Source organism: Mytilus californianus, unplaced genomic scaffold, assembly GCF_021869535.1.
Source record: "Mytilus californianus isolate M0D057914Y unplaced genomic scaffold, xbMytCali1.0.p SCAF_4, whole genome shotgun sequence".
NCBI classification, from domain to species: Eukaryota; Metazoa; Mollusca; class Bivalvia; order Mytilida; family Mytilidae; genus Mytilus; species Mytilus californianus.
In genome coordinates, this window is record NW_026262690.1 from 18,122,196 (window position 1) to 18,144,515 (window position 22,320).

Genomic DNA, 22,320 nt, shown 5'->3' on the forward strand with positions numbered 1-22,320 from the left:
CATGGGCATGAACATTTTGTTCAATCTATGTATATTTCCCACTAATACTTAATCAAATCTACATTTTAGATGGATGGATTGCCAATAATTGGTGTTTAACATCCAGTGGCAAGTGTTTCATGTTAAGTATGAGAACAGCCTCAAGTGGTATGAAAAAGTTTTCTGCTTAATACAAGATCTACATGCTTAGATGCTTAGCTAGATATTTAATGTGCTAATAGAAATCCATAAGAAGACATGTCACTCTTCCAGAACAGATTATTCTAACACCCATGCTAAATGCAGCATGCTTAGCAGAAAATCGTCAAAAACTAATTTTCAAGGTCTTTCTTTTTAACTGGCAAGGTATTGAACCCATAACCTTCCCATAAAAGGCAAGCACACTAATAAGAGACCAGAGAGGCGGTAACATTTGAGATAATAGATGAGGGATAAACATCAATGAGACTAGAATGTGACAACAACCCCTTACTTTTCTAAAATACCAAGACATGATAATCTGTATATTTTTTAAATAAAAGAATAACATTTGGAAACTCATCTTTAAGCATCTACATAAAGACTTCTGCATTCTAGATCACAGAGAAGCAGCAAATACAGAATTTAAAGTCTCTGTTTTGATAACTAGGGATTGAACTCATAATCTACTGCACTTAAGGCCAACAAACTATAATGAAATAACCTACTGCACTTAAGGCCAACAAACTATAATGAAATAACCTACTGCACTTAAGGCCAACAAACTATAATGAAATAACCTACTGCACTTAAGGCCAACAAACTATAATGAAATAACCTACTGCACTTAAGGCCAACACACTATAATGAAATAACCTACTGCACTCAAGGCCAACAAACTATAATGAAATAACCTACTGCACTTAAGGCCAACAAACTATAATGAAATAACCTACTGCACTTAAGGCCAACACACTATAATGAAATAACCTACTGCACTCAAGGCCAACAAACTATAATGAAATAACCTACTGCACTTAAGGCCAACAAACTATAATGAAATAACCTACTGCACTTAAGGCCAACAAACTATAATGAAATAATCTACTGCACTTAAGGCCAACACACTATAATGAAATAACCTACTGCACTCAAGGCCAACAAACTATAATGAAATAACCTACTGCACTTAAGGCCAACAAACTATAATGAAATAACCTACTGCACTTAAGGCCAACAAACTATAATGAAATAACCTACTGCACTTAAGGCCAACAAACTATAATGAAATAACCTACTGCACTAAAGGCCAACAAACTATAATGAAATAACCTACTGCACTTAAGGCCAACAAACTATAATGAAATAATCTACTGCACTTAAGGCCAACAAACAATAATGAAATAACCTACTGCACTTAAGGCCAACAAACTATAATGAAATAATCTACTGCACTTAAGGCCAACACACTATAATGAAATAACCTACTGCACTCAAGGCCAACACACTATAATGAAATAACCTACTGCACTCAAGGCCAACACACTATAATGAAATAACCTACTGCACTTAAGGCCAACACACTATAATGAAATAACCTACTGCACTCAAGGCCAACACACTATAATGAAATAACCTACTGCACTCAAGGCCAACAAACTATAATGAAATAACCTACTGCACTTAAGGCCAACAAACTATAATGAAATAACCTACTGCACTTAAGGCCAACACACTATAATGAAATAACCTACTGCACTTAAGGCCAACAAGCTATAATGAAATAATCTACTGCACTTAAGGCCAACAAACTATAATGAAATAATCTACTGCACTTAAGGCCAACAAACTATAATGAAATAACCTACCGCACTTAAGGCCAACAAACAATAATGAAATAACCTACCGCACTTAAGGCCAACAAACTATAATGAAATAATCTACTGCACTTAAGGCCAACAAACTATAATGAAATAACCTACTGCACTCAAGGCCAACAAACTATAATGAAATAACCTACTGCACTCAAGGCCAACAAACTATAATGAAATAACCTACTGCACTTAAGGCCAACACACTATAATGAAATAACCTACTGCACTTAAGGCCAACACACTATAATGAAATAACCTATTGCACTTAAGGCCAACAAGCTATAATGAAATAACCTATTGCACTTAAGGCCAACAAGCTATAATGAAATAATCTACTGCACTTAAGGCCAACAAGCTATAATGAAATAACCTATTGCACTTAAGGCCAACAAGCTATAATGAAATAACCTACTGCACTTAAGGCCAACAAGCTATAATGAAATAACCTATTGCACTTAAGGCCAACAAGCTATAATGAAATAATCTACTGCACTTAAGGCCAACAAATAACCTACTGCACTTAAGGCCAACAAACTATAATGAAATAACCTACTGCACTCAAGGCCAACAAACTGTAATGAAATAACCTACTGCACTCAAGGCCAACAAACTATAATGAAATAACCTACTGCACTTAAGGCCAACAAACTATAATGAAATAACCTACTGCACTTAAGGCCAACAAGCTATAATGAAATAATCTATTGCACTTAAGGCCAACAAGCTATAATGAAATAATCTACTGCACTTAAGGCCAACAAACTATAATGAAACCAAAGACACAATTTCAATTTGAAGTATGAAAATAGTATAAAATAAAATGCTCCGCTGGGGCGCAGCTTGATACGACCGCAGAGGTCGAACCCTGAACAGTTGAGGCAAGTATGGACACAACATTCAAGCTTGATACAGCACTGAATTTGGATTGTAATTAAATATTTGACACAGCATAGGTATCTGACACATAATGAATGTGGTCTAAGAACTTATCTAAAAAATTTTAATTTACCTATTCAAACCATATCATTATTATTTTCTTTTATATATAAATCAGAAATAACCAATTTAAAATGGAAAATTTTAAAGAAAAAAAAGGAAAAAAAATCCCCCCCCAAATTTTTTGAACCCCCTTATGATTCATCACCCCCAAACTCAATCCCAGCCTTTCCTTTGTGGTATGGTACCTTGCAGTACAATTTCAGGGAGATCCATACACTTGAACACAAGTTATTGTCTGGAAACTAGAAAAATGTTTGTTTTTTGGCCCCATTTTGTCCCCAAATTCCTAAATGTTTAGGGCAATTACCCCCAAACTCAAACCCAGCTTTCCCTTTGTGATATGGAACCTTGTAGTACAATTTCATAAAGATCAATACACTTACACAAAAGTTACTGTCCTGAAACTAGAAAAATGCTTGTTTTTTTGCCCCTTTATGGCCCCTAATTCCTAAAATTTTGAGGCAATTACCCCCAAACCCAATCCCAGCCTTCCCTTTGTGGTATGGTAACTTGCAGTACAATTTCAGAGAGATCCATACACTTGAACACAAGTAATTGTCTGGAAACTAGAAAAATGCTTATTTTTTGGCCCCTTATTCCTAAATATTTTGGGCAATTACCCCCAAACTCAATTCCAGCTTTCCCTTTGTGATATGGAACCTTGTAGTACAATTTAAAGATCCATACACTTACACACAAGTTATTGTCATGAAAAAGAAAAATGCTTGTTTTTTGCCCCTTTTTGACCCCTAATTCCTAAAATTTGGAGGCATTTACCCCCAAAATCAATCCCAGCATTCCCTTTGTGATATGGAACCTTGTGGTACAATTTCAGAGAAATCCATACACTAACACACAAGTTATGTCTGGAAGTTACAAAAATGCTTATTTTTGGCCCCTTTTTGGCCCCTAATTCCTTAACTGTTGGTACCATAACCCCCAAAATCAATCCCCACCTTCCTTTTGTGGTATTGAATCTTATGGTAAAATTTCATAGAGATCCATTCACTTAAACTAAAGTTAGAGTGCAAAAACCAATGTGTCTTCGGACGACGACAACGACGCCAAACGTCATACCAATTTACGACCACAAAATTTTTTTGCGGTCGTATAATAAATGGGGAATGTGTCCATGGGACACAGATGATCCCCCCGCTTGTATATCATATGAAGTTATAAAGGGACATAACTGAAGAACGGTAAAAGTGACGCTACCCAAATTTGTACTTGATCTGTATTTTGTGGTAATAAGTATTGTGTATAAGTTTCATAACATTTGGTTGAGGCAAACTTAAGTTAGAGAACGGAAATGAAAAATTCAGCAATTTTTCCATTTGTAAAGGGGCATAACTCTAAAACGGTAAAAATGACACCACCAAAATTCAAACTTGATCTGTGTTTTGTGGTAATAAGCATTGTGTATAAGTTTCATAACATTTGGTTGAGGCAAACTAAAGTTAGTGAACGGAAACCAACTTTGGGACGTACCGACAGACGTACAGATGGACAAGGGTAAAACTTAATGCCCCCTCTGCTACGGCAGGGGCATAAAAATATTTATGGAAGCATATTTTTTTCAACTGAATGCATTTCTTTAACACTCTTATCCTAACTTTCTCTGGAAATAAAAACTAACCTTCATCATTATCTGGCACGTTATAATAATCATCAAGATCATCTGGTATAAGTGGTAGTACTGTTTCAGCTGTAAGAGAAATAAAACATTTAAATTGGTGTGAATTTAAGATTATTAGATATCTTATTCTGTGTAATAAATATGTAAAGTGGCATGAATTAAAGAAATCTGATGCATACAATTTTGACTGATAATAGATATTTTTCTTTTCATTTTTTATTTATACTTTAAATCTGCTGTGGTCTTATATATTTGCCAAAATAAATGCATGAAGAGTGAAAATAATAAAGAGATACTATATAAAACTAGAGGTTCAGAGAAGCAAATAATGCTCACCTGGCATTTTTGCCAAAAATAAATTGGATACAAACCAATACAATAAATGCATTTTCCCCTTATGTTCTATTTTTAGCCATGGCAGCCATGTCTGTTGACTGACTGGGAAAAAAAACACATGATTGATACAAGATACCAAGTTTTGTTGAAAGTGGTTAAGTAGATTCAAAGGAGAAGATCTTTGAAAAAATATATTATGGACATAAGATATATAAAAGAAATCTTCGTAAAATATATAAAAGAAATCTTTGTTTTAGTCTTTAACTCCCTAAGGAGTTAACCAATTGTTTCTGTTGTACTGACATTTTACGTAGATCTTGTATTTCTGATTACACCTATCTATAATAGTTTCCGAAATAATAATAGGCAAAATACTAAAATTAGTAAAAAAAAAATTGTCATTCAAGGGCAATAACTCTTTACTAAGTCATCCATTGTTTTCTTTCTTATTCACATTTTTGTAGAAAATGTATATTGCTGATCATTTATGCCTTATCAGTTTCTACCTATTCCATATAATTTTGGAGAAAATAGGTAGAATCATGAAAAAGATTAAAATTTCAAAGCTATTTTGTAGGAAACAAGTAGAGTAAGGCCTTCAATAATCAAACCCTTCTCTCTAAAAGTTTTTACAATTCTCCCAGCCAGGTTCTAAAGGAAAAGCCACATCTTCCTATGAATCTGACCATGAAGATGTTTTTGTTTTAAAGAAGGTAAGTTTTAATCTTCACAAAAAAAAATACTAGTGTTTTAAGTCATAAATATTTAACAAGACAAACCAGTTGAAAGAGCACTGGTCAATGTAGTTATAAGTCCATCTTTGGTTCTGTGGTAATGTTCCACTAATCTCTCTAAGCCATCAAATAATGGTCCATCATCTATATAATGTACTAACTGGCCCTTAAAGTCCTGAAATAGTCATAGCAAATATGTTATTTTACATGTTATGTAATTTACGGCAATTGAGAAATCACTTAGTTTTGTGCTTATTTACATAGTCGCTATTAAATTTACAGAAGGCAAAAAATGGTTAAATTGCATTTGTTTAAAACTCATTAAATGAAATTCCATTCCATTAATATGCAAATGAGAATATTCATATATTTTCATATTTCACTTTTATCAAAATTCTTTCTTAAAATTAATTCTGTGCCAACAGCAACAAAATTTTTACCACTTTCAGAAATAGAAATATTTTTTTTCTGAAACAATCTTTAAAACGCTATTTAAATTTCTATGTGTTTTTTGTTGTAAATGTGAAATCAAAAATTTAACTTTGTGTTTAAGTGCCAGTCTTTGTAAGAATCAGGCAATTTAGAAGAATTTCCAAAAAAAAACAGACCTAACCATCCTATTTTGAAGTTAGCATCATCCTGAGTTAGAAATGGTAGGTCTTTTGTTCCTACATGTCTAATAATTGGAGAAATCCATAAGATAACTTTCAGTTAGAATGATAGCAAATTACAGAGTTAGCTCCCCTTAATTTTTTATTTTTTTTGCATTTCAACCAAATTATATCTTGAATTACCAGAACAAGAAAAGGAAACGAATGTTATTTTCGTGCACCATTATACATTTTGAACATAAATTAGTGTAAACTTGGGTGGGTTTTTTGTTTGTCATGTTTTCACCACTGCCTGATTCTTAGGCAGAATGGCACTTAATGATTAATTCATGAAAAGTTCTGCTGTTAATTGTGAACAACTTGTGAAAATCAGTGAAGAAATGATAATGCATTTTTATAAAAAGTTTTTTTTTATAAAAAATATATAAGCATGTGAGGTGTACCTACATTCAAACTTTTCTAGTTAAAAATTCTCATTCCTGGATGTTTTTTGGACAAAATAATTTATTTTAAGTATGCTGTAAGACATTGCTTTTTCCTTTTTAAATGACATGGCTCCTTATTTGTAAGATGTCAGAGATAGTTACTAGTAACAGAGAAGTTTTGCCAAGGAGCAGTTCTAACCATGATATTTTTCATTCTTATATGTGTGCTATAAATTGATAAAATAATTAAAAGGAGAATGTGTCCTTGGGACACAGATGCCCCCGCTTGTAAATATGAAAGAATCAATGTACAAATCAAACCTATTGACGTTTTGTTTTCTTTGAAATTTTATGACATTTGTTTCTGTATGTAGTCCTTAGATTACTCAGGGGTTCGAGTGCTAAAGTAAAACTAAATAAATGGGGAATGTGTCAATGGGACACAGATGATGCCCTCCCTTGCATATAACACTATAAAGGGATATAACTCAAGAACTGTAAAAGTGATGCTACCCAAATTTGTACTTGATCTGAGTTTTGTGGTAATAAGTATTGTGCATAGGTTTCATAACATTTGATTGAGGTAAACTAAAGTTAGAGAACAGAAACAAATAATTCAGGAATTTTTCCATTTGTAAAGTGGCATAACTCTAAAACGGTAAAAGTGACCCCACCAAAATTCAAACATGATCTGTGTTTTGTGATAATAAGCATTGTGTATAAGTTTCATGACATTTGGTTGAGGCAAACTAAAGTTAGAGAACGGAAACCAATTTTGAGACGTATGTACATGACAAATATTTTTTAGAAAATTCTGCATCTTTCAATACCTTATTTGTAAAAATCCAACCATAAATGCCTTTAAAATATTTTTTTTTTTTAAATGTGTTTTAAACGGAAACAAAAAAAATAAATGGGGAATGTGTCCATGGGACACAGATGATGCCCCCGCTTGCATATTATAATGAAGTTATAAAGGGACATAACTGAAGAAAAGTAAAAAGGATGTTACCCAAATTTGTACTTGATCTGTATTTTGTGGTAATAAGTATTGTGTATAAGTCTCATAACATTTGGTTGTGGCTAACTTAAGTTAGAGAACAGAAATGAAAAATTCAGCAAATTTTCCATTTGTAAATAGGCATAACTCAAGAACGGTAAAAGTGATACCACCAAAATTCAAACTTGGTTGTATTTTATGGAAATAAGCATTGTGTATAAGTTTCATAACATTTCGTAGAGGCAAACTTAAGTTAAAGAACAGAAACGAAAAAATTCAGCAATTTTTCTGTTTAGAAAGGGGCATAACTCAAGAACGGTAAAAGTGACGCCACCCAATTTCAAATTTGATCTGTATTTTATAGTAATAAACATTGTGTATAAGTTTCATAACATTTGGTTGAGGCAAACTAAAGTTAGAGAATGGAAACCAACTTTGGGACGTACAGACGAACAGACGGACGGACGTACAGACACACAAGGGTAAAACTTAATGCCCCCTCCGCAACGGCAGGGGCATAAAAAACGGACATTTTTCCATTTGTAAAGGGGCATAACGCCACCAAAATTGAAACTTGATCTGTGTTTTGTGGTAATAAGCATTGTGTATAAGTTTAATAATATTTGGTTAAGGCAAACTAAAGTTAGAGAACGGAAACTTTTCCTTTTGTAAAGTTCATAACTCTAGAACGGTAAAAGTGATGCCACCGAAATTGAAACTTGATCTGTGTTTTGTGGTAATAAGCACTGTGTATAAGTTTCATAACATTTGGTTGAGGCAAACTAAAGTTAGAGAACGGAAACCAATTTTGGGACATACATATGTACAGACGGACAAGGGTAAAACGTAATGCCCCCTCCGCTACGGTGGGGGAATAAAAAGTAAAGTAAGAGTGTGGAAATGGCAAATTCAGCAATTTTTCCATTTATAAAGTGACATAACTCGTGAATGGTGAACGTGATGCCACCCAAATTCGAAATAGATCTGTGTTTAGTGGTAATAAGCATTGTTTGTACATTTCATAACATATGGTTGAGGTAAACTAAAGTGAGAAAAGCAGAAACCAATTTCTGGACCTACATATGTACGGGCATACAAGGGTAAACCTTAATGACCCTTCGCGAAAGGAGCATACAAATGAAAACAACAAATGACAGGTCAATCTCCAATTCTTTATATTTAAAGAAGACTTTTTCTACATCTTATTTGAAATAATTGAAAATATAAGAGTATGTTTTAATTTGTTACCCAGTGAGAACTACTCTATGACCAGTAGTGATATCATAAATATGAACCAACTATCCTTTAACAAAATAATTACCTTAACCTTGACTTCATAATTAAATACATGATGTTTATGACAAACTGTGATCACATGATAGTTAACATCTTTCTTGTTTTTCCGAACTAAAAAAAGTCCTTCTTTGCTTTGATGAGCTTCTAATAACATTGTAGCAGTCTGAAATAAAATAAAAATATTATTGATAACCATTCCCTTCATTAAAATAAACAAGCATGATAATAATAATTGAAGGTGAATTTGTCAAAATAAGCTCAAAAACATTGATGATGTATTATTGACTTGCAAATCAAATAATTCAACCTCATGTGAATCTGTATTTATGTGACCTTCAATTTAACCCCTTAGCTGGAGATTGGTTACACATGTACTGGGCCTGTTCAACTATTAAAAGGAAAAGAAAGTCAACATTGAAAGTGAAACAAGGTTGAACCACTTGATTGACTGATTCAATCCATAGTCTGTCTTATACAGGTAAAAACAATAATCACCATATTCTGTTAATCTATAAAATGAATTCAAACAGACTTAGAAAAATCTAATTGCATGTGCTCGCTATCTGTTTATATTTATGTTTATATCAGGTTATAAGACCGTCGGCAGTCTTTAGAGGTCATCTTGAGTTAATTAGATGGTGCCGAGAATAAAAAACACATGAAATGCTGATTCATATTATAGAGTCAATGCATTGTTAATTGTTTTTTTTTAGACTTTTTGTAATTTGGATATATGTTTTAGTATGCTATAAATCAAATATGAGAATTTGAGTCAAATCGGTGAACATGAATTTGACAGATTAAGCCCTTTTAAAGAATAAGAATAAAAATTGATAGTGATTCACTGCAAGCTGTCTGTAAAAGAATTGAAAGTGCTTGTGAGCCCTGAAGGGTCATTTTTAATGTGAACTTAAAATTAAAAATGGAATTGTATTAAGCCGAATGGAACACATTTAGGCAATATTTTAAATTGGAGTTATCTACCTTTGCTCATTATTGTAGTTGAACTTGAACATATTTTTAGAACAGATGGATTCATACACCATGCATAACTTACGCAATTTTTAATAAAATAGTTTTCTTGACAAGTATGGTCATACACATACACATCATTTTGTAACTTGAATATCTGAGTACATATTATTAATAAATTGCTAGACATAGGGATGGATATGAAAGCTAGAACATTCATCCCACTGCACCATGTTGTAGGAACTTTAAAAGGTAGAGATGAGATTTGGATTGATTGATTGATTGATTGGTGTTTAAAGACACTTTCAACATTACTGTGCTATTTCATGGCGGTTAGTTTTTATTGGTGGAGGAAACCGGAATGCCCCAAGAAAACCACAGACCTTGATGAGTTTTGGAAGATTTTTTAAATAAAGAAAAAAAAAAGAAATCAGGATTTTAGAGTCAAGATTAATCAAATAACAAGAAAAAACATACAATAAATCTGATGTGAGCCAAACTCAAGTTAACAAATGCCCTATTGATAATTAAATGTTACAAAGAACATTTAAATTTTAAAACTTTTACTAGTGCATATAAAAAAGCCTAATACTAGCTGGTTAATGATTTTTTATCCTACATGAATAATTGTTTTAAGCACATAAGTAATTGAAATGTGATTAACGAAATTGGTAATGTAATTGTTATGTTATTATTTCATTTCAAAATTGGTGTCATTGTAATGGTAATATAATTGAAATAATCAGTACTGCTTGAACAATTAGTCATACTTAAGCGTTTTTGTTATAAGAATTTCTATAATTTTGTATTATTGTGAAAGAAATAAAACATTTCCCCAGTTTGATTAGCTTTACCTGTGTCGATTTAAATTTTTGGACAATTGGTATTGTTCACAGTGGATTTTATTCACTGGGACCGTTACTAAATTTCTCCTATTAAAAATTCAGGATTAATTTACCTGAAGAAAAACTAGAGGCTCTAAAGAGCCTGTGTCGCTCACCTTGGTCAGTATGTGCATATTAAACATAGGACACAGATGGATTCATGACAAAATTGTGTTTTGTTGATGGTGATGTGTTTGTAGATCTTACTTTACTGAACATTCTTGCTGCTTACAATTATCTCTATCTATAATGATCTTGGCCCAGTAGTTACAGTGGAAAATATTTTGTAAAAATTTACAAAAATTTATGAAAATTATAAAAAATTGACTATAAAGGGCAATAACTCCTTAAGTGGTCAATTGACAATTTTGGTCATGTTGACTTATTTGTAGATCTTACTTTGCTGTACATTATTGCTGTTTACAGTTTATCTCTATCTATAATAATATTCAAGATAATAACCAAAAGCTGCAAAATTTTCCTAAAATTACCAATTCAGGGGCATCAACCCAACAACGTGTTGCCTGATTGGTCTGAAAATTTCAGGGCAGATAGATCTTGACCTAATGAACATATTTATTTTTGTCAGATTTGCTCTAAATGCTTTGGTTTCAGAGATATGAGCCAAAAACTGCATTTTACCCTATGAACTATTTTTTAGCCATGTCGGCCATCTTGGTTCGCGGGCGGGTCATCGGACACATTTTTTAAACTAGATACCCTAATGATGATTGTGGACAAGTTTGGTTAAAATTGTCTTAGTAGTTTCAGAGGAGAAGATTTTTGTAAAAGATTACAAAAATTTACGAAAAATGCTTAAAAATTGACTATAAAGGGCAATAACTCCTTAAGGGGTCAACTGACCATTTTGGTCATGTTGACTTATTTGTAGATCTTACTTTGCTGAACATTATTGCTGTTCACAGTTTATCTCTTTCTATAATAATATTCAAGACAATAACCAAAAACGGCAAAATTTCCTTAAAATTACCAATTCAGGGGCAGCAACCCAACAACGGGTTTTCAGATTCATCTGAAAATTTCAGAGCAGATAGATCTTGACCTGATAAACAATTTTACCCCATGTCAGATTTGCTCTAAATGCTTTGGTTTCAGAGATATAAGCCAAAATCTACATTTTACCCCTATGTTCTATTTTTAGCCATGGCGGCCATCTTGGTTAGTTGGCCGGGTCACCGGACACATTTTTTAAACTAGATACCCTATTGATGATTGTGGACAAGTTTGGTCAAATTTGGCCCAGTAGTTTCAGAGGAGAAGATTTTTGTAAAAGTTTACGGACGACGGACGCAGGACGACGGACGCCAAGTGATGAGAAAAGCTCACTTGGCCCTTTGGGCCAGGTGAGCTAAAAACAAGTAAAACTGTGAGCTACTGCTCACTGATGATACCCCCGCCGAAATATTTTGGTAAACAGGAAGTTGTTGAGTGATGAATCTGAAAACGCATCACACGGTATAGCTGACTTATATAAACCCTGAAACCAAATTTCAGAAATCCTTGTCAAGTAGTTCATGAGAAAAATGTGACGAAAATTTTCAACTTGGCTATCATGTGTAAAATAATACAAGTATTCGGTAAACAGGAAGTTGTTGATTGATGAATCTGAAAACACATCACACGGTGTAACTTACTTATATAAACCCTGAAACAAAATTTCAGAAATCCTTGTCAAGCAGTTCCTGAGAAAAATGCGAAGAAAATATTCATGGGATGGACGGATGGACTGACGGAAGGACAGACAGAGGTAAAACAGTATACCCCCTTTTTTAAAGCGGGGGTATAATAATTATCTGTTTTAAAAAAAGTAGATGGAAATACATGTATTAACTCACAAAACTGCATGTGATGTTATATTTATTCAATATCAATAATATATTTTCGATCTGTTCAATATAAACACTGATTAAATCATAAAGAGTTGATTACTGACAACATTTTTAGCATTGTTCCTATTGAAATTTGCTGTTTTTTTCATGTTTGTTTACTCATAGAATAAATTTAGGAGGTCCTAATTAAAACATTGTCATTTTCCAGTTTTTACTTGTCAACACACACACACACAAATTTCAATAGGAACATTCCTGAAAATTTTGTCAGAAATCAACTTCTAATATTTAAATAAGTGTTTAAACTGAAGATTGAAACTATATTATTGATATTGAATAAATACAATATCACATGCAGTCTTGTGAGTTGAAACATGTATTTTCATCCACTAAGGTCCAAGTGAATAAGCTCCACAGAGAACAATAGCTATTTAATTTATTCAATGGGACAAGTGAACTGACAAAAGTTGAAATCGACAGGTAAACTACAATTGATTCTGTGGAAAAGTTTTATTTCTTTTGCAATAATTATTATCATAAAAGAATCACAAAACTAACCCCTTTTTGACGTAGGGAAATGCATACAGCAAAATAATTGTTTGGAGATGTACACCTTGTAAAAAATAACCCCCTTGTCCAAAGGGAGACTATATGATGGAAAATAACTGTTTTGGAATGTGCATTTAAAAAAAAAAGAAAAAGAAAACTTTTTTCCAAGAGAAACTACCTGTAGGCAAAATAACTTTTTGGAAATGTGCACATATTAAAAATAACCTTTTTGAATTTATGTGCTCTTGCATGCAAAAAAATAACTAGTGATGTTTGGTGAAAATAGCTCAGCCACAAGATTCAGTTGCACATATGATGAAGACATGGATAATTTCATGAAAATTAAGAAATCTTGAAAAGGTCATTTACCCTCGGTCCTGTAGATCCAAGGAAAATAACTTTTTCTCAATATAATTTGGGATATTAACTTTTTATGAAGGCCATTAATATATGTGATTAATTTTTGGGAGAGATTTAAAGATCATTCTCCAGGTTAAAGACAAATGTTATGAGGTCTGTTTGTGACCATCTAACAATGGGACATCAATTTACATTAAAAACACTGAATGGTTTACCTTCCGGTCAATATGAGAATGAAACCATAAGTCTTTTCTTGTTCTAGTTGACCTGTTGTCTGGAAAATCTGAAAAAGACGAGTCACTAGAATCATATAAATACTTGAAAAGCAAAATGTTTGAAAAAGTTTTGTAGCTTAACATGATTTCAAAAAATTGATGTGAACAATTATGGGTCAATGTATGACCTTTAACAATGATGACAAGAGTGCACATCCTGAAATGTCTCGCCTACTGTACTGACCATTGATTTTGAGTCCTACATATAAAGTTTTACTACAAGTATCACATTTTAAAACATTTATGATCCAAGAAAATGAGGTCATGGTCAGATAAACCAAGCCGGAAATACATGTACACCTTTAATTCAATCATTCCATACACAGAATACAGATGACCTATTGCTTATAGTATAAAAGAAACAGACCAAACCATGGAAATTCTATACTGACCAATGAACCATGAAAATGAAGTCAAGGTCAGATGAACCCTGCTAGACAGACGTGTACACCTTAAAATCATTCCATGCAACAAATATAGTTGACCTATTGCTTAAGGTATCTAAGAAACAAAGTTAACCAGGAAAACTGAATATTGACCAATCAACCATGAAAATGAGGTGAAGGTCAGATGATACCTGGCAGACAGACATATATACCTTACAATCATTCCATACACCAAATATAGTTGACCTATTGATTATGTGGAGAAGCTCAAAGACCTACATCTCAAAGATCAATTCCAAATCGAGCTCAGAAACAGATTTGAAGTACTTAAAGATGGGCCAGACCTGGACATAAATAATGAATGGGAAGTGGGAAGAGACATCATCAAGGAAGTGTGTGAAGATGTACTTGGAAGACAAACTAACAAAAAGAAAGATTGGATGTCACATGGAACATGGGATAAAGTAGAAGAGAGAAGGAAAATGAAGGAAAAGGTAAAAAATGCAAGAACAAGGGATCAGAAACAAGAAGCACAAAACAAACACCAGTTCATCAACAAAGAAGTGAAAAAATGTTGTAGGAAAGACAAGAGAGAATATGTAAATGACCTTGCAACTGAAGCAGAATTTGCTGCATATAAGGGTGACATCAAAACCTTGTACAATATCACCAAAACTCTTAGTAGACGTAAAACAGCTAAATCTAAACCAGTAAAGGATAAAGATGGAAAAGTCCTAACCAATCTTAACGAACAGATGGAAAGATGGAATGAATACTTTGTCAATGTTCTAAATAGACCAGAACCAGACCAACCAGTAAGAGTAGAGCCAGCTGGGGAAGATTTGAACATAAAAATAGATAATATCAAGAAATATGAAGTGAAAAAGGCCATCAAATCACTTAAAAATGGAAAATCCGCAGGCATAGATGGAATACCACCTGAAGCTTTCAAATCTGGAGGCAATGAAATAATAGAATATATGTACAAACTCCTGAATAAAATCTGGCAGGAAGAAAAGATACCAACGGAATGGTTAAAGGGTTTGTTAGTGAAGCTGCCAAAGAAAGGAGATTTAGGCCTATGTGAAAATTGGAGATGCATAACACTTCTATCAGTAGCTAGTAAAATACTGTGCAAAATTATACTCAGCCGAATTAAAGATGCAATTGATCAGGTACTAAGAGATGAACAAGCAGGTTTCAGATCAAACAGAAGCTGCACTGACCAAATAGCAACACTACGTACCATCATTGAACAATCAGTAGAATGGCAATCATCCCTCTACATCAACTTCGTCGATTTTGAAAGGGCATTCGATAGTGTCAACAGAGAAGGGATGTGGCAACTGCTAAGGCATTATGGTATACCAACAAAAATTGTGAACATGATCAAGGCATTGTACGAGGATTTCACAGTACAGGTGATACATGAATCATCATTCACCAACCCTTTACATGTAAATACTGGTGTGAAACAAGGCTGCCTACTCTCCCCTAAACTATTCTTGATAGCTATAGACTGGGTAACTAAGCAAGCACTAGATACTACACCAAGAGGTATACAGTGGAACTTCGCACAAAGGCTAGAAGACCTAGATTTTGCAGATGACCTGGCTCTGTTATCTCACCTTTTGAAAGACATGAGAGACAAAACCACCAAACTCCATGAAACAGGAAAAAAACTAGGCCTAAAAATCAACATTAAGAAGACAAAAATTATGAAAGTAAAGACCAGAAAAGGAGGAACAGTTTCAATTGAAGGAGAAGATCTTGAAGAAGTAGACCAATTTACTTATTTAGGAAGCATCATGGATAGAACGGGTGGGACAGATGCAGACATTAGGACAAGAATAAGTAAAGCTCGACAAGCCTTTGCTATGCTGAAGCCAGTTTGGAAATCAACAGCATTTACAGAAAACATAAAAATTCGAATTTTCAACACCAATGTAAAATCAGTCCTTTTTTATGGAGCAGAAACCTGGAGACTTACAGCAGGGGTACAACATCAAATCCAGGTTTTTATCAACAAATGCCTATGCCAAATTTGTAAATTTTGGTGGCCAGAAACAATAAGTAACAAATGCTTATGGGAAAGGACCAACCAGGAACCCGCAATTAAACAGCTAAAGAGAAGGACATGGCAATGGATTGGGCACACTTTGAGGAAACCTGTAGGTACCATCACTAGACAAGCATTAGAATGGAACCCCCAAGGACATCGGAGACCGGGGAGACCATTTCACAGCTGGAGAAGATCAAGGCGCAAGGAGCTGGAAGAGATTGGATATACCTGGAACGAAGCAAAAAGAATAGCCCAAAATAGAGTAAGGTGGAAAGCGACTGTGGCAGCCCTATGTTCCACAAGGAATGAAGAGGATTAAGTCAAGTAAGTCATTGATTAAAGTTCAAGAAAAACAGACCAAAACACAAAAACTTAACATTGAGCAATGAACCGTGAAAATGAGGTCAAGGTCAAATAGAACCTGCCAGACTGACATGTACATTGTAAAATATTCCCATACACCAAATATAGTTGACCTCTGCAAACAGTATTAGAAAAACAGACCAAAACACAAAAACTTAACATTGAGCAATGAACTGTGAAAATGAGGTCAAGGTCAAATAAAACCTGCCAAACTGAAATGTATATCGTAAAATATTTCCATACACCAAATATAGTAGACCTACTGCATACAGTATTAGAAAAACAGACCAAAACACAAAAACTTAACATTGAGCAAAGAACCATGAAAATGAGGTCAAGATCAAATAAAACCTGTCGGACTGACATGTTCATCATAAAATATTTCCATACACCAAATATAGTTGACCTATTGCATACAGTATTAGAAAAACAGACCAAAACACAAAAACTTAACACCACTGAACCATGAAAATGAGGTCAAGGTCAGATGACACCTGCCAGTTGGACATGTACACCTTACAATCATTACATACACCCAATTTAGTAGACCTATTGCTTATAGTATCTGAGATATGGACTTGACCACGAAAACTTAACCTTGTTCACTGATCCATGAAATGAGGTCGAGGTCAAGTGAAAACTGTCTGACATGCATGAGGACCTTGCAAGGTACACACATACCAAATATAGTTATCCTATTACTCATAATAAGAGAGAAATTAACATTACAAAAAATCTTAACTTTTTTTTCAAGTAGTCACTGAACCATGAAAATGAGGTCAAGGACAATGGACATATGACAGACGGAAACTTCATACCATAAGACATCTATATATAAAGTATGAAGCATCCAGGTCTTCTACCTTCTGAAATATGAAGCTTTTAAGAAGTTAGTTAACGACGCCGCTGGATCACTATCCCTATGTCAAGCTTTCTGCGACAGGCTCAACAAAAACCCATAGGATATAGTAAGCTATAAAAGGCCCCAGTATGACAAAAAGTATACAATATTTTTTTTAATTTCTTGACAAGTATGGTTCTTTACATACACCCCAAAATAAAGCAAATGACAACTCAAAAATAAGTGTGTAAGCAACTAATGTTTCACAGAAGTGATTTACTCCATGTTATCCCAGTTTGTGTAAACACAGCATACAGCTGTTATTGTCAAACAAATATTTATTCAATTTGTAATTATTGTGTTTTCTTTGATTTGATTATTAATAGGATAATAGGATATTGAAATGCTTAAATTTTTGTGTTTTTGTATGAGTTATGGGAAGATATATGTGCACAGACATGTCATCACTGTTTAATAAACAAAAATCGACACTGCAACTTTTAAGATTTGATAAGAAATGGTTTAATTAACACATACTTAATATTTGTAAACAATCAACTCTGTTATATCTTTTTGCTAATTCATAAGGTGTAGATCCATCCTCTGCTCTGGGAAATAATGGTGCATGATGGTTGAGTAATTCCTACAACAGAACATGGTGATATTCTTTGTTTTACATTTTACAAAGGATAACTTACTCAACTTCAATGCAAATTTCTCACAATTTTATCACAAAAATTGAGGAAGTGGTATTATGGTAATTCAAATCAATTTTTAAAAACAAATTTTATATTTTACACAGTCCTATGCAAATAATGAAACTTTTTTGTTTGTAATATATAAAAAAATTAAATATATATTGCATTTGTTAAACAATATCATGAATGAAAAAGCATCGTGTGTTCTCTTATCATTTATGTTAATTACATGCACTAGTTATAAATTTATTCCCAAACTGTATAATTTGCTCAATGGTAAAATTTTGTCATGCCAATTCAACAGAAGTTAATGCAAATAGGTTTATAACTTAATGTCATGTCCTATACAAACTCACTTGGTCCTGTAATGTACAACATATATTATATAAACAGTGTTTCTGTGATTTTAGGTTATCACAGAGTGTTGAAAATAATATTTTATTGAATTTAAACTAAAGGATAGAGACAAAAGCCACCACACAGGGCCCCAACTCGAGTAAATAAGTAAATTATGATGCAAATTATAAGTTATCAGTGTTATTCAGTTTAAATATAGCTTTTGACCATGACATTCACTGTACAGATTTCTTCTTTGTACACATCACACCTTCTAGTTAGTGGTGAATGATCATGCCAAGTTTTATTACCATTACCAAACTCCAATGTGTTTGAATGTAAAGGAAGGGGAAACTATTTTTGTATGAATGCACAGGGGTGACTTATTTGAAGTAAGTTTTCGACCATGCCTTTCACTGTACGGTATCCTTTCTTGTACCCATTACATACCTTCTAGAAGTGGTGGATAATCATACCAAGTTTAATTACCAGTCTACAAGGGGTTTGAAATGATAGACAGATACACACACAAATTGATTGACAGACTGACAAGCTGATTATTATTAGCTTATCCCTGATTGATGGGCAGGGCAAGGAGTCATAGATAATTATAAATATAAGGGTTTATCAGACAATCCCCCCAAAAAACACACCTTTTTACCACCTTGCAGTGATATCTAATTGATATTAAATAGATTATGTACCTGGATACAATGTTTGTGGCCTTTGTATGCAGCAACATGTAATGCTACCCAACCAGTTTTTGGACATCTGAGTTGTACATCCGATTTTCCATCCTCTATCAACAGCTTTACTATATTTGGTCTTTTTGCTACACATGCTCTCTGAATAAATAAAAAACATACTATTATTGAACAGGATGCATTGGGAAATTTAATGCTGGAGAAATAGTTATTTATCAAATCTTGAATTTATTAACTATATAAAAAAATAAGTTTAAAAAAAAAAATTAAAGAAAACCTATACATGTATTAATATTTTCCTAGTGATTTTATGAATATATTTACGTTTTTAAGGCACTATCATTTAGGAAGCAATTTAGTTTAACAATTAATTGTCCTTCAAATCTCTTCTTTAAGCTAAAATTTTTTATTTTTTACAAAGTACTTAAATGTTTCATTTATACCCTTATCTGAATGAAATTCAGTTTAAAAAATTGAGCATCGCACAACATTATTTTTCTTGTATTGTTCATGAAAATTGCATATGAAACCTACTCAGATGTACAGTGGCTGATATTGATGTTGAAGAAGGAATGATATCAACAGATTAAGTAATTGTTTTTCAGTCACTGTTCGAGCATTCTTTAATGAAGTATCGTTTTGTTTGGTTTATATAATATAATATACATATTTTATACTTGAGTTCTTTTTCTTAACTGATTATTTCTTCCTTGCAACTTTTGTTATTCTAGGAATTTAGACTAAAACAGGAAGGTTTGAGAATTTAAAAACTACTGCCATATATTTATGTGCCTGTCACAATTCAGTAAACTTGTCAGTGAATTTCTTCAGTTGTATATATATTGTTTGGTGTGCATGATGGCATATTTTTGGAATTATCTGTAAAACATTTTTCGCAAACTTGTCTTTTGTTGTACATTTATACTTCAGTTGTCCATTCTGATTTTATTGTGCTGTTTAATTGCTGCATTTATTCATGTTTAAAAAAAATTATCTTTTTAAAATAAAAATGTGCAACAGGTGCCAGAAAAAGCTAAAAAGAGGATAATAAATGTTATTAAGGAGAGAATAAAGCTTCAAAAATGTCTTTGGTAAGTTTAACCATGGAAGTATTATATTTTTCATTTTACTTCCATGGTTTAACAATCTGTTTTTGCATATAAATCTTGTAGGATTATCTCCCTTGCAAACAAGTTTTCTTGATTATTAGTTTGGGTATACTGCTCTCTCATGGTCTTTGAGCATTGTACAATTTTAGGCTCCACTTGCAATGGCTGTAAATGTGTATATGAATCTTGTGTATGTCAATTAGTTTTTTTCATTTTAATCACAAAACATTCAGCATTTGTGAAAAAATATCAAAAGAGCTATTGTAAGTGCAAAACTACCAAAGAAGGTTTTTCAAAACAGTATATATTAATGGCCTTGGATAACCTTACATGTAATGCTGTAAATCCAGCTTTGTCAATCATCTCAACATCAGCCTCTTTTTCAATCAACATTTTCACAATGTCTTCATAGCCATAGTTTGCTGCGTCATGGAGACAAGTAGACCCTATGGAAAAAGAACATCAGAATTCTTTTATGTCAATATACTTTCCTTGAATCTGTGAAGGACTTGAAAAACTAGGACACTGTTTAAACCCTCATAAGAAAACAGAAAATAATCACTCATCAGATCACCACAAAGCACACAAAAAACCTAAACAAAAGACAAAACACAAAGTACCAATATTCTAAATGTATTCACAGTTACTGAAAGCTAGTTCAAAGCCAATTTGGACTACTGAATAAATCATGTTTTTCAAGACAAAAGTAATAATCAGTACATATCCAATGGATTTAGTGTAAAGACGTCATAAACAGTCTGAGAAAGCATGACCTTGTGATATGCCAAAATATAAGTATTGACTGGATGTAGGATCGTAATTGTTCATAACTGTATAAAAATATTTATTTAGTTTTGTTTTAATTAATAAAAAAACAAACTCAATGGTACCAATAAACACATTATTCAATGAAAATAAAAATTTGTAAATTTTGTGTGTTTGAAGAGCTTTTCTGCATTTACCTACATAAGGAACGCTAAAACACCAAATATGAAGCCAAGGATGTATAAATACTTGAATACTGTGAGACATACCGGTATATCAAAGATCTTACTAAAGTGCTAAATTGACAACCTTTAAGAATATGTTTATTCAAAGGATCAATAAGTTTACACAGATGATATCTAAGTTTAAAGACTCTATAGACAACATCACCGTAAATAAACTGCTTCGCTGAGCGCAGCTGGATACGCCCGCAGAGGTCCAACCCTGAACAGTTGGGGCAAAAATGGACACAATATTCAAGCTTGATACAGGTCTGAATTTGGATTGTAATTAAATATTTGACATATTATAGGTTTCTGAATAAATGTAGTCAAAGAACTTGAAATTGGTTATATGAATTGAATTTATATTCAATTAAAGATTTCTTGCTGTTGTGCAATACACTGTGCTGTTGCGCAATACTTAGTAAATCTGTTGTCAGACTATAAACAAATAAAGTTCAATTTCTTCTATATGTCATATCTAAAATTTATGAAAATCAATAGGGAGATTACATCAATAGCTATAAATGATTTACCAAAGTTTCATGAGAACTGCTGAAAGTATTTTTGAGTTATTGTCCAAAAACTGGAAAATCCCCCCTTTTTTAATGAATAAAACCCCATAACTCAGAAATGTAAAATCTAAAATTTATAAAATTCTAAAGGGAGCTTACATCAACAGATATAAACAATTCACCAAAGTTTCATGAGAACTGCTGAAAGCATTTTTAGTTATTGTCTGAAAACAGGAAAATCACCCTTTTTTAATGAATAAAACCCTGTAACTCGGAAATGTAAAATGTAAAATTTATAAAAATCGAAGGGGAGCTCATGTCAATAGATATAAACAATTCACTAAAATTTCTTGCAAGTTGGTGAAAGCATTCTTGAGCTATTGTCTGAAAACTGGAAAATCACCCCTTTTTTAATGAATAAAACCCCAAAACTCAGAAACGGTAAATCTGAAATTTATAAAAAACGAAAGGCAGCTCACGTCAATAGATATAAACAATTCACCAAAGTTTCATGCATATTGGTTAAAGCTTTTTTGAGTTAATGTCCAACATGTTGACGAC

General features: G+C 32.9%; 1 protein-coding gene across 2 annotated transcripts in view; it reads right to left on the reverse strand.

Moving 5' to 3' along the window:
- Positions 1-22,320, reverse strand: part of LOC127737605 (tyrosine-protein kinase HTK16-like) — a 62,474-nt gene that overhangs the window by 17,733 nt on the left and 22,421 nt on the right. For both annotated transcript variants that reach the window (XM_052248444.1, XM_052248445.1), the window contains exons 5-11: positions 20,589-20,704; positions 19,150-19,290; positions 17,949-18,054; positions 13,700-13,767; positions 8,895-9,032; positions 5,583-5,712; positions 4,468-4,536 (exon numbers count right to left, since the gene is read on the reverse strand). In XM_052248444.1, the coding sequence (XP_052104404.1) occupies positions 4,468-4,536; positions 5,583-5,712; positions 8,895-9,032; positions 13,700-13,767; positions 17,949-18,054; positions 19,150-19,290; positions 20,589-20,704 (768 nt within the window). The remainder of the gene's footprint in view (positions 1-4,467; positions 4,537-5,582; positions 5,713-8,894; positions 9,033-13,699; positions 13,768-17,948; positions 18,055-19,149; positions 19,291-20,588; positions 20,705-22,320) is intronic.